At 40.0% G+C, this 14169-nt stretch overlaps 1 protein-coding gene across 3 annotated transcripts in view; it reads left to right on the forward strand.

Annotated features, from left to right (window-relative positions):
• The window catches only part of col2a1b (collagen, type II, alpha 1b), a 60145-nt gene that overhangs the window by 6407 nt on the left and 39569 nt on the right, over window positions 1-14169 (forward strand). For 2 of the 3 annotated variants that reach the window (XM_027016574.2, XM_027016573.2), the window contains 12 exons: window positions 545-577; window positions 699-752; window positions 4077-4178; window positions 5159-5236; window positions 6165-6209; window positions 6927-6980; window positions 7579-7632; window positions 9448-9501; window positions 9730-9783; window positions 9886-9939; window positions 10479-10523; window positions 12988-13041. In XM_027016574.2, the coding sequence (XP_026872375.2) occupies window positions 545-577; window positions 699-752; window positions 4077-4178; window positions 5159-5236; window positions 6165-6209; window positions 6927-6980; window positions 7579-7632; window positions 9448-9501; window positions 9730-9783; window positions 9886-9939; window positions 10479-10523; window positions 12988-13041 (681 nt within the window). Of the gene's footprint in view, window positions 1-544; window positions 578-698; window positions 753-4076; window positions 4179-5158; window positions 5237-6164; window positions 6210-6926; window positions 6981-7033; window positions 7350-7578; window positions 7633-9447; window positions 9502-9729; window positions 9784-9885; window positions 9940-10478; window positions 10524-12987; window positions 13042-14169 lie in introns of those variants that run through there. The other variant, XM_027016575.2, reaches the window with a different exon arrangement.

The following is a 14169-nucleotide window of genomic DNA, read 5'->3' on the forward strand; positions in this document are numbered from 1 at the left end:
GTAAACTATGTTGTTCACGCTGTTCAGCAATTTACATTCTAACTATATAACACAAACCTCAAAGAAAAAAAGTTGAAGTCATTCCAGTTGGTGGTAGAGGCTCTGAAACAGTCTACCCAGGACAAAACCTTCCTAGCCCTGAGTACCCTGTAAAAACAAACCGCTACATTTACGGCAAAGTATCCTGATCAGATTCTCGTGGACCCTAAGTCAATAAACAGTTTTATTATCATTTAACTTTTATTGTAGCTGCTTGAAAATGCTTTGACAGCACTTTATTACCTGTGCGGATGTACCCATGTGTGCAGTGGGTTTTGTAGTAGTTGTTATTAGTCGAAATGCTTTTTGTTGTTGTTATTGTACCAAAAGGTTCCAATTCTTTAATGAATCTTCTAAGGAATAAGGTGTGTCCCTCGACACTCAGAGAAAACCAGAATAAGGTTATAGTTTCCTGTTTGTTAATTGGGGCTCATCATTGTAGATGTTGACCATTTAAAATCTCAGAAAGTGCCTTTCTGTTTACTGCTGTTTATTTTACCAACAGGTCATTGGTCCCAGAGGACCAGCAGGTCCCATGGTATGTATAATCTAGAACATTCTGCAATATTCTCACCTCTTATCATGCTGTTAATTTGTTTTTACTTGTCCCAGTCTTCACCGATGCTCACTGTTCCCTCCCCTAACACACGCACAAACAGGGACCTCCAGGAGAGCATGGACCCCATGGAAAGAGAGGCGAGAAAGGAGAAAAGGTGAGTAGCACTGGGTTTAAAACGCCAGACAGCATCCATGACAGCATCACAGGGTTCCACTCTGATCAGTCTTTCTGGGTCCATGACTTTGGCATAAATAGCTGTGTCTGTGATCACCTGTTCATCCGCCTTTGATCTGCTCTCGTTATCTTATTATTGTGCCTGATGTCATACGCATCAGCGATAAAAGCACGTGGGAAAGTACACTATGATGATTGGAATCCAGGGACACCCATGTATATGCTAAATTATATATATATATATATATATATATATATATATATATATATATATATATATATACACACACACACACACACACACACACACACACACAATAAGGTGAACAGAGGCAGGTACAGGCAGCTTTCACATACCACACTGAAAAAAAAGAAGAACCACTCAAATCATCTGCAAAATGATGTCAATATATTTAAAGTCCTAAATGGAAGTATTATATTAAGGAAAGATGTGTGGTCTGACAACGGTTGTTCAACAGATGCCTGAATGATGTAAGCAACACAGTTTTTATGAGTACAGCGGCATGAAAGTACTTTAATGGTTCCATTAATCTTCATCTGACATTTGAGGATAGAAATTTACATAACGTATTCTTTTTGATGTTCGTGGCATAACATCAACATCTCTTTCTCAATTCTTAAATAACTGCAACTGCCAGTTTAAATCAATTGTATAATCGTTGGTCAAATAAAATGCAAAGTACATCAAGCTAAAAATACACATATGCATAATTTATATTGCTCATAATCTTCTTTTCATTTACTTGCCTGTGAAGTTTCAGAGATGTTCTTTCTCACGTGTTACTATATTAACATCCATCAGGTTATTAAAGTCAAACTAAAGGTAGTAGTGAATGCTGTTGGCCTGCAGTGCTCACATCAAGTGCAGACAGACTGTGTGACCAGTAGTTCATGGTATGGAGGCAGTACATTAAAGTGTCTTTTTCTGATTTTGCCCTGTTGTTGTTTTACGACAGCCAGTTTAACCAAGTGTGAACTCTGTCCCTTGGTGTATGTGAAAACAGCAAAAACAGAACAAAATTAAACGAATAAACTTCATTTAATCCAAAAATCAGTGGTTTGGTTCAGGCATTCAGTGGGTTCCAAACCTTTTTTCAATGATATGTTTTCAAACTTCAGGTAACATATGGAACTACTTGCATATACCCTAGAGAGCACTGCCACAAAATCTAACCCAAACAACACACAAGAAACTTGAAAAATATAACCTTTATTACTTATCGGAAGTATTTTTAATTATACATGTTTGTGTGTCTAATAACATTTTATTTGTACATTTTGGGTTAGATTTTGTACATTTATTTGTACATCTGGCCTAAAGTTTTTGCTGGGCCTTGAAGTACAACAGCTGCAGTCCACCTGGCTTAGCTAGTGCTCAGAATTCTGGTAGACAGGGCTAGAGTGTAGAGTATTCGGTGTAATCGGCAGAGTGCAGAATATTGGGTATAGAATATAGTGTGTGGCGTGCTGGACCACTGAGTGAGTGTAGTGTGTAGAATTTGTACAGAGTGCTACAGTGTAGAGTGTAGTGTGTGGAAAGTGGTGTGTAGATTGTAGTGTGTATAGTGTTCTATAAAACGTGTAAGATTTCTTTACACTCACTTCACATTATTCACATCCGCAATATTATTACAAAAAATTGAACTAATTACTTACAGTACTGTTGATGATGTGGTACCATGTTACCTTTGGCACTTTACACTCACCTTGAGTGTTGAGTTACATTGTGAGGTTATTTTAAACTGTATTGTGTTAAGACATCTCTTGTATAATATTTACTTTCATTGTACTGTTCAGTTTTTGCTGACTGAGAATAGCATTCAAAATTGCTGCCCTGTTTATCCACTGTGGCCTGCCAGTGAAGCATTTTGAAGCTGCTTTTGACACCAGCGTATCTACCAGTTCAGATCAGCCTGATTTGGCCACTGGGTGCTTTGCCATGGCTTATGGCACTGCTGCTGAATCCCAGTGTCAAGAAAATAAACACAAATCCTTATTGATATGGTCTAGTTTAGAAGAAGTGCTGTTTGGTTAGCGTAGTAACAGGAAGCTCAATTTGTATGAGTGATCATAAGTTATGAGACTAACCTTGATCCCCTAAACATGACATATGTTCCCAATCCAAAAAAATCTACCACAGGTGAAGAAAATGTTAACCTTTTAACAAATGTTAACCTTTCAACAAATATTAACCTTTCAGCTTTTCAAGACTGTGCTTTGGGAGACCTCTCTTGATTTTGCAAATGTTTGGTGTTTAGTTTCTTCTTCTTTTTGTTATAATAATAATAATAACAAACAACTTCAAAGAAGGGAGAGAATAAAACAGATTAGTCTGACCCTAGGGTTTCCCGTTCATGGGGTAATCATGACACAGAAATGTGTAATGAGTTGTTATGCAGATAATTGCACTAGTTTAACTGGTGCTTACAAATGTAGGTTTTATACAATTCCTGGAAGATAGTAACCTTTTCCACAGAATTAGGCAGCACTCTGATTCTGAACATCAGGTCAATTTAATATCAATCTTGTATCTTTTTCAGTGGCATAGTCAAAAATATACTTTCAGGTAGGCCTCAGATAAAATGGGACAGACCATTATGTTGCATTATTCAGCTAGAAAGAGCGTGCATGCCCAGGCCTGCAGCAGTGCTTCACACAGAGACAGAGCGAAACTACTGAAGAAAATCTAAAACATAAGGAACTGTACAGAAGAAAGTCATCTAACACCAGTTATTAGCTTGTTTTCATCTCACTTAATATCTTCAGTTCAGTGTAAACATGCAGGAATTTTTCTGTGTTCAGACATACCTCACTTCAGACATAACTAATTTAGCATACATAAAACCGAAAGAAAATTTATATCATTCCTTACTGACTTGGGAAATGTGAAAGTCTTATTAATGTAAATAAATTATCCAAGTACATAATTCATTTTATAATATGAATATGTATTGGCTGCTTATAAAAAATAACTTTATTTTATATTACTTTATAATAACTATATTATTTGCTACAGCTAATAAGGCAGACATTTCCAGATGGTTTATCTTTTATTGAGTTTCTACAAATACAAGATCACTGTCGGTGTAATTATTCTTACACCAAACTATAAATCTCAAACTATTCTGTTTTCTGATCAAGAACCTCTATCAAATTTATCATGGTTACTAGACAAGTCCTGTGATTTATTATTAAGAATGCGAGGTGTCATTGTAATAATAACAGCATTTAATAATTATTGTCTCACTCTTATTTCTTTGGCTTCTTTTCCCCTTGTGTGTAGGGGAGCCCTGGACCCCGAGGCAGAGATGGTGAGCCTGGAACGCCTGGAAATCCTGGTCCACCGGGACCCTCAGGACCTAACGGCCCTCCTGGCCTCGGAGGGGTGAGGATGTGCTTGAATCGTCCTTCATTTGTTCAATCTATTTACAGAAAAGCTATTATCATGACTACTTCAGCGTAAAGAGAGAGCGTTTCCAGCTGAAACCTCAAGAAATTAGGTACACATGGACTGTTTAAAACATCGGCCTTGAGGAGTGTTTGGAGAGCATGAAGCCATGCAAACTGTGAATATATTTCTAAGAGAAAGATATGAATGAAATAAGGAATTCAAGTAAAAACAAACTTCGAATTCCGTTGATGTACAACGAAAAATGTGGAAGGAAAAAAGATGGCCAGTGAGAGATAAAGAAAGACAGATTTGAGGAGGAAGAAAGCAAAGGAGGGGCAGAAGTTGGGGAGAGGATGTGGGGACAGGAAGTGAACCAACATTAAGGGAACACAAGGGGTTCCTTTGTAGCCATGAAATGAAAACATTTCACATGGGCCCCTAACTTTCCCTGAGTCATATAACAGGGTCTTTGAACAACAAACACACCAGTCTTTTGGACATTTGACTGTTGTGTATAATAGTTTAAGAAAGGCTGGACTGCCACATCTCTTTCAATATGCATGTTTTGTAATTAATCGTTTCCTTTCATTTTTAAATCATATCCATTTTTTAAATCAAATATTATTCCAGTGTTTCTTGCAGATACGTCTGTGGTTTTTATTTAAACAGCACTAGAACGGTTTTGAAAACAGACAAACAAGCAGCCAGACAAACAGACAGAGAGATAGACAGACGAATTGATAGATAGATGTATATATAGAGTTAGTAGTGACTAAAAATTTGAATTGTCCGCTATATACTGCGTTGTGAAAATCCCTTAAACCCGTTAAGTGTTTAATTTGAAAGAGATCGTTATTTTGAGGTTTAATGTTTGTTTGTTTTATCCTTTTTGTATATGACCACTAGAGGGTGCCACTATAATCGTTTCGATTTAAAGTATGAAATAGCCTAGCTGTTTCTAACCTCTCTTTCAGAACTTTGCATCACAGATGGCTGGTGGATTTGATGACAAAGCAGGAGGTGCACAAATGGGTGTGATGCAGGGACCTATGGTGAGAACCAGAGACGTCCGAGCTTTGAAGGCTGCGGAGCAAAACTAACTTGCCAGGCTGTTGTCAGTCTAATGTCATCTCATTTCCTGTCAGATTGTTGATGTTTCACTAAAAACGTTTTACATTTTTACGCTAACCGTTAGCGCATTCTAGCACACACAAATTTAGTGATACCATAATGATTTAAAACGTTGAATCTACTTAAAAGGATTTGAATACCCCTCACACACACACACACACACACACACACACAGTGTCTATTTTCGTTCAACCCGTGGCGTGTTTTCCTTTAGTAACATAAACATGCATATCATGCTCATGCACCTCAATCGGTCCAAGGTTCTTTGAGGGTCCGCCTCACACCAGTATGAAAGGAATGGCCATTTCTTGGACGGAAAAACTTTTACTTCTGTCTAACCAGGTCAAGTTCCCCGTGACTTGGACATTCTGGCTGTGGCTCAGAATGTCCGTTATAAAAAAAAACATGCACACAAATCTCTGAATGCATTAGTGTATAGAGACATAGTGCATATAAAGGTAAATAAATATTAGCATGGACTCAGCTATTCCACTCAAAACAATGACCAAAATGGGCGTTCCTAAGCTCTTTTTTACTGAACACAGTATGGATTCAAGACAATTAAAGTTATGGTAGAAGAATGTGAATCCGTTCTAATGATTTGGTGTGGGGCTGGTGAAATCAGTGTACCCCATGTAAAACATTCTTGATTATGCATGTAGAGCTTTTATAGCATGTAAAACGAGAGAGAGAGAGAGAGGCTCTAATCTGTCGTCATTCATTTTGTCATTGGTTTAAATGAGAGGTGAAATGTATTTTCTAATTTAATTTATGTCAACATATAGTTTATTTACATACTTCTCATTGCTGTTTATCAAGCATTTTTGTTTCCTGTATATATTTTTCTAGGGCCCTATGGGTCCCAGAGGACCACCTGGCTCAACTGGATCACCTGTAAGTAGATGTCAGATTTGCTTTTCTTCTCAGCTCTGCATAATAAGCGCCACACACTGGTCGGTGTCAAATCAATCAATGAATTAATTAGTCAATTAAGATCTACAGACATGTAACTGGCCACATTAATGCAAAGATTGCTTTAAAACACATATACACGAACCTTTATGGGCATAAATGTACATAAGTATGTCTCACACACACACACACATGCACGCACGCACACACACACACGCGCGCGCGCGCACGCACACACACACACACACACACACACCTACACCTCCCCAGTATCCCCTGGCACCTACTTTAAGCCTGTATGGAATACTACTCTTAAGTGGCAGGTGTTGCCCTTAGACTTGTCTGAACATGAAGTTTCAAGGGTGGATAGCTTGATTTCAGGAGACCCTCAAACCTTCATACCTTTATTTCGAGTCTATATCCTGCTCACATCTAACACTTCTAAGTGAATCGATTGCGGAGCTTTTAAAGACAGTAATTAGGTGAATCAGATATAGTAATCACAGATATGTTAATCACAGATGTGTTAATCACATGACATAGCCACCAGAAAGTTCAAAATGTATATGATATTGACTAAAGAAAATCATCTTTGAATATCTTAAAAGTTTCCACTTGCCTAGTTAAGACACACACACACACACACACACACACACACAAAGAGATAGAGAGATTTATTGCCCCCTTTTCCCTATGCAGGGTCCGCAGGGTTTCCAAGGCAACCCCGGAGAGCCTGGAGAATCTGGTGGCTCTGCAAGTATCCCATAAATCCTTCACGAGGCTCTTGTATCTGTTTGCAAAGCTCTACTACCATGGTGGTCTGACAGATCTAGCATGAATGTCATAGTTCTCTCAATTCAAATTTCAAATTTGTTTTGTACTTCTTTGGTTACTATCAAAATAAAGCCCCCAACATGCAGTGTTGCTGGGCGAAAGATTCCCCATGTCAGTCTTTGTGTCCTGCCATAAACTAACAGCTGGCCAGCAAAAGGACAGAAGGAAAGTTAATCAGCCAACCGTCCTACTGCATTTAGGCAGAGTATAAACAGAGATTAAACAGCATTTACTAAAGCCTGTATAATCTGCACATTCCCTCTACGCTGTCAGTAAGGAATGATAAAGGTAGGAGGTGTTATTTCTAACCACTGCATGGGTTTTATTCATAGACAGCTTTATTTACAACTAGAACAGTTTTATTTATAAAACCTTTTTTATTTACTGTAGGCTGTTTTTGTTTACTTTTACCTTTCTAATATGCCAGTGCTTTCACTTCTTTCTTTACTTTTTAAAAAATAAAATCAGAACAGTTATTGTTGCTTTGCCATGTTCTTTAATGTGTCTCTTCTAATAGGGCTCTATGGGTCCCCGTGGTCCCCCTGGTCCCCCCGGCAAACCTGGAGATGATGTAAGTAATTCTGTTCCATGTAAAAGACAGTCTATATCATGACCTGTCATATATATCTTATATACTGTGTGTGTGTGTGTGTGTGTGTGTGTGTGTGTGTGTGTGTGTGTGTGTGTGTGTGTGTGTGTGTGTATGTGTGTGTGTGTGTGTGTGTATATGTGTGTGTGTGTGTGTGTGTGTGTGTGTATGTCTGTGTGTGCCTGTATATGTGTGTGTGTGTGTATGTGTGTGTGTGCGTGTATATGTGTGTGCGTGTATATGTGTGTGTGTGTGTGTGTGTGTGTGTGTGTGTGTGTGTGTGTGTGTGTGTGTGTGTGTGTGTGTGTATTTATATAAAATGTACTTGAGCTGCCACAATTGCTGCCTCCTTTGTAAATACCAACGGAATACCATTTCACTCTACGCACAATAACACATCTCTTATTTGATGTCCCCAGTTTTTAGTTCTTTAAATTATTTGTAAAACACTAACACTTTAACATTATCATATACAGAAACATTAATACAACTCTTTCACCCCTTTCTTTGACTTACATAGACCTGTCTTGCTCTGTTCTTACCAAACTGTGTGTTTCAGCCACTAATGTCCTCACCAGCTGATCTTCTCTAAACACCTACTGTTGCTTTCAAGCCGCACTGATTCAGTTTCTGCACTGAATCAACTCGCTGAATCAACTAATTCATCTACACTCAATCAACTCATACCACTGAGACAAATATCATTGTAAATCTCTTCCTAAGTAGTTGCTGAATTGACTGAGTGACCAGACTACTGTTGCTGTAATCAGTAATCCTATATTTGTTTTGTTTTGGTTTTTTTTGTCTTTGACCTGATTCTCTTAAACTGACGCATCTAAATCATGAAGATTTAGATGTATCACAAAACATCTGAATGCCTTAAAAACTTAAAAGGCACTTGTCTCTGAAGATTTCTTCTTGTACTGTAACTTTTCAACCACTAGATTGTTGTCATATGGCATAAATAATACTGTTTGTTGTCATAGAATGTTTATTTGAGCAGAATCACTGACCTGTACAGGTCTTCGTAGGTAATTCTCAAACCCTTTGCTGTATTTGCCACCCTAGAACAGGGAAAAAAAATTAGGTTGTTGAATGGCTTCAAAGAGCAATGGCCCTGTTTATGCCCAAACCCCTGAATATACCCTACGTTTCCTTCAGAGGTGTGTCAACTTACCCCTCTGGCCAACTACAGTAAACATGAACAAGCAGTAACTTCGCCTAGTTGTAATTGTAACTTGACCTGGGTTAACTAATTTGGCCTGGGTTAACTAATTTGGCCTGGGTTAACTAACTTGACCTGGGTTAACTAATTTGGCCTGGGTTAACTAACTTGACCTGGGTTAACTAATTTGGCCTGGGTTAACTAATTTGGCCTGGGTTAACTAACTTGACCTGGGTTAACTAACTTGGCTATTTACAAACTCATGTTAGCAGGGTTTTAGAAATAAACACAGATTACAGGTACTTACATAAGGCAAAAAGCAGAACGTCTAGATTGCTAGCGGGCAACTTTTACTTTGTTGAACGCGTGCAAAATTATATATATGTTTAATATAGCCTAGACGACCGAATTTATTTTACAGTTTCAATGTTAAGTATGTTATAAGCATATGTAAGTGATATGTAACAAATTTTAAATGCTGTCACTTTTCTGGTTCTGCTGCTGGCATTTCCACACAGGCCAGACATTACACTGTCGCTAGGATATGAGTGCTGGCAGAGGTCCAGGGTGTTCTGTAAGACTCCTGGGCCTCCTCAACCCCTCGGTCTCGTCTCATACTGTTATTATTTTAGGGTGAAGCGGGTAAGCCGGGCAAGTCTGGTGATCGCGGCCCTTCTGGACCACAGGTACATTTCTTACATCACCACAGAATCTCTTCACTACTTTACTTAATTTTAAAAACATAGGCCTCATTTTTCTTCCTGTTTCGCTCACGTTTTGTAAATGTTTGTACAGAGCCCAACACAGGCACTGTGGCTTCAGGCCAGTGGAGGAATGAAGCGAAGAAGCACGACTGACTGCTTCGGTCTCTTTTTTTCAACCCTGTATTCTTATTTCCTTCATTCATATTACAGGGAGCGCGTGGGTTTCCTGGAACTCCTGGTCTACCTGGAATCAAAGGACACAGAGTGAGCAGTGTTTAAAGATAGCTCATCAGTTTGAGTTCTTATTTTATAAGCTCACCAAAGTTTCCCAGAACTGTTGGTAAATGTGCATTTCTACTTGTTCAGGGTTATCCAGGTCTTGATGGACCAAAGGGAGAGACGGGAGCTGTTGGTTCTAAGGTATGACTTTAAAGTGGATGTTCAGACTGTTGTTCTAGCACATATCTGAGTGAGCAGATATTGTCTGGCATTTCTGTGCTGTTAGTTCCACCTAAATGAGATGAAGGAACATGTAGTACTGAAGTTATCAATTACATACATAATTTGTGTGCACATTCTACTTTGAAAATGAAATTCTACTTTAAGCACAATGCAGGAAAAAAACATACATATAGAGTCACCAGCCCCATTATATGACACAGTTACTTTTTACTTACACTCAGGTAAACTGTAGAGATGATGTCCATTTATCAGGTTTACAACAGAGACTATGCTCCATGTGATCATACCCTGACCAAAGATGAATAACATCACAAATTGTGCATAGCAACAGATGGACTGTGGATGTGTGTCTATTTAGTGATTTACAGTGTGTATTACATAGTTTTTCACTTCCATGTTTTATGGTTTTGCCAACCCCACCCCGTTCTCTCTTTCTCTCTCTCTCTCTCTCTCTCTCTCTCTCGCTCTCTCTCTCTCTCTCTCTCGTATTTTTACAGGGAGAGGCAGGTGCTCCTGGTGAAAGTGGAGCTCCAGGGCCAATGGTAAGAGGAGGAGTCCCTGCAGCAAAAAGCAGAAAATACAGTCAGTGGTTTAGGGAGTACAATACAGGCAGTGGTTTAGGGAGTACAATACAGGCAGTGGTTTAGGGAGTACAATACAGGCAGTGGTTTAGGAAGTACAATACAGTCAGTGGTTTAGGGAGTACAGTACAGTCAGTGGTTTAGGGAGTACAGTACAGTCAGTGGTTTAGGGAGTACAATACAGTCAGTGGTTTAGGAAGTACAATACAGTCAGTGGTTTAGGGAGTACAGTACAGTCAGTGGCTTAGGAAGTACAATACAGTCAGTGGTTTAGGGAGTACAATGCAGTCAGTGGTTTAGGAAGTACAATACAGTCAGTGGTTTAGGGAGTACAATACAGGCAGTGGTTTAGGGAGCACAATGCAGTCAGTGGTTTAGGAAGTACAATACAGTCAGTGGTTTAGGGAGTACAGTACAGTCAGTGGTTTAGGGAGTACAGTACAGTCAGTGGTTTAGGAAGTACAGTACAGTCAGTGGTTTATGGAGTACAATACAGTCAGTGGTTTAGGGAGTACAATACAGGCAGTGGTTTAGGGAGTACAGTACAGTCAGTGGCTTAGGAAGTACAATACAGTCAGTGGTTTAGGGAGTACAATGCAGTCAGTGGTTTAGGAAGTACAATACAGTCAGTGGTTTAGGGAGTACAATACAGGCAGTGGTTTAGGGAGCGCAATGCAGTCAGTGGTTTAGGAAGTACAATACAGTCAGTGGTTTAGGGAGTACAGTACAGTCAGTGGTTTAGGGAGTACAGTACAGTCAGTGGTTTAGGAAGTACAGTACAGTCAGTGGTTTATGGAGTACAATACAGTCAGTGGTTTAGGGAGTACAATACAGGCAGTGGTTTAGGGAGTACAATACAGGCAGTGGTTTAGGGAGTACAGTACAGTCAGTGGTTTAGGGAGTACAATGCAGTCAGTGGTTTAGGGAGTACAGTACAGTCAGTGGTTTAGGGAGTACAATACAGGCAGTGGTTTAGGGAGTACAGTACAGTCAGTGGTTTAGGGAGTACAATGCAGTCAGTGGTTTAGGAAGTACAATGCAGTCAGTGGTTTAGGGAGTACAATACAGTCAGTGGTTTAGGGAGTACAGTACAGTCAGTGGTTTAGGAAGTACAGTACAGTCAGTGGTTTATGGAGTACAATACAGTCAGTGGTTTAGGGAGTACAATACAGGCAGTGGTTTAGGGAGTACAGTACAGTCAGTGGTTTAGGGAGTACAGTGCAGTCAGTGGTTTAGGGAGTACAGTACAGTCAGTGGTTTAGGGAGTACAATACAGGCAGTGGTTTAGGGAGTACAGTACAGTCAGTGGTTTAGGGAGTACAATACAGGCAGTGGTTTAGGGAGTACAATGCAGTCAGTGGTTTAGGGAGTACAATGCAGTCAGTGGTTTAGGGAGTACAATACAGGCAGTGGTTTAGGGAGCACAATGCAGTCAGTGGTTTAGGGAGTACAATACAGGCAGTGGTTTAGGGAGTACAATGCAGTCAGTGGTTTAGGGAGTACAATGCAGTCAGTGGTTTAGGGAGTACAATACAGGCAGTGGTTTAGGGAGTACAATACAGGCAGTGGTTTAGGGAGTACAATACAGTCAGTGGTTTAGGGAGTACAATACAGTCAGTGGTTTAGGGAGTACAGTACAGTCAGTGGTTTAGGGAGTACAGTGCAGTCAGTGGTTTAGGGAGTACAATACAGGCAGTGGTTTAGGGAGTACAGTACAGTCAGTGGCTTAGGAAGTACAATGCAGTCAGTGGTTTAGGGAGTACAATGCAGTCAGTGGTTTAGGGAGTACAATACAGGCAGTGGTTTAGGGAGTACAGTACAGTCAGTGGTTTAGGGAGTACAATACAGTCAGTGGTTTAGGGAGTACAATACAGTCAGTGGTTTAGGGAGTACAGTGCAGTCAGTGGTTTAGGGAGTACAGTGCAGTCAGTGGTTTAGGGAGTACAGTACAGTCAGTGGTTTAGGGAGTACAGTGCAGTCAGTGGTTTAGGGAGTACAGTGCAGTCAGTGGTTTAGGGAGTACAGTAGGGTCAGTGGCACTGTAAAGTGATCAAAGTTTCTGCCATAATGTGATGTGAAACTGCTCAGAGTCTGGAGTTCTAAAGTTAACATTTACACAAACAGGCTTTGTTCTAAACTCATTTTTGTTTTGGTCCCTGACCTTATATACATTGTATATATTGTTGGCATGATGCCTCTGGTTTCTAACTCAAAACATCCATGAATGGACTCCAGATCAATAAATGTTTTATTAATTATTCGTGAAGTCACACTTTACCATTTAAGCAGAACAAATCAGACACACATATACAGTACATATGCTCATCTACCAAATCGCTGTTTTAAAAAGAAGACCCTGGAGATGAACTGTTAAGAAAAGTGTTATTGGAATATAGAATTATTCATTGGTATGTAACTGCTATAGGGTCCGCGTGGTCTGCCCGGAGAACGAGGACGTCCAGGTTCTTCTGGACCTACGGTAGGAATCTAAGAATCCCTAACAATTGTAATGAGCAAACACTACACTTTACAAAAACATTTTACTGTTTAGGTAAAGAATGATGTGACCCAGATATTAATTGAGTTCACCTGATTGTTCTAACCCACTTTTCCAAAAACATTATTGTTTCAGTAGGGAAGAGCTGTGACAGATATGGCCTTAGTTCATGTACCATAGTAACGAGGCAGGAGGCAGGATGAAAGCGCAAGTCAAATTTTAATTAAAATAAACAGAACAATACGGGAACAAAAGTAACAAAACACAAGGAACTGCAAACAAAAAGGCAAACTAAAACGTAATAGTAACGAAACCATGACCATGGACACAGGAAATGGAAAACTAAACGATGTGAACACAAGCCTGAGCAATAAACGAGATACGTGACGAAGCAGGAAGAGAACCAAAATAACAACACCGGAACCAAACACAGAGCGTACGCAAAAATACACAAACTAACCAGCACTAACAGACACAGGGCATAAATACACTAACCAACCAGCACTAACAGACACAGGGCATAAATACACCAACCAACCGGCACTAACAGATACAGGGCATAAATACACCAACCAACCGGCACTAACAGACACAGGGCATAAATACACCAACCAACCGGCACTAACAGACACAGGGCATAAATACACCAACCAACCGGCACTAACAGACACAGGGCATAAATACACCAACCAACCGGCACTAGCAGACACAGGGCATAAATACACCAACCAACCGGCACTAGCAGACACAGGGCATAAATACACCAACCAACCGGCACTAGCAGACACAGGGCATAAATACACCAACCAACCGGCACTAGCAGACACAGGGCATAAATACACCAACCAACCGGCACTAGCAGACACAGGGCATAAATACACCAACCAACCGGCACTAGCAGACACAGGGCATAAATACACCAACCAACCGGCACTAGCAGACACAGGGCATAAATACACCAACCAACCGGCACTAGCAGACACAGGGCATAAATACACCAACCAACCGGCACTAGCAGACACAGGGCATAAATACACCAACCAACCGGCACTAGCAGACACAGGGCATAAATACACCAACCAACCGGCACTAACAGACACAGGGCATAAA

Source organism: Electrophorus electricus, chromosome 20 (assembly GCF_013358815.1).
Source record: "Electrophorus electricus isolate fEleEle1 chromosome 20, fEleEle1.pri, whole genome shotgun sequence".
Classification (NCBI taxonomy): Eukaryota; Metazoa; Chordata; class Actinopteri; order Gymnotiformes; family Gymnotidae; genus Electrophorus; species Electrophorus electricus.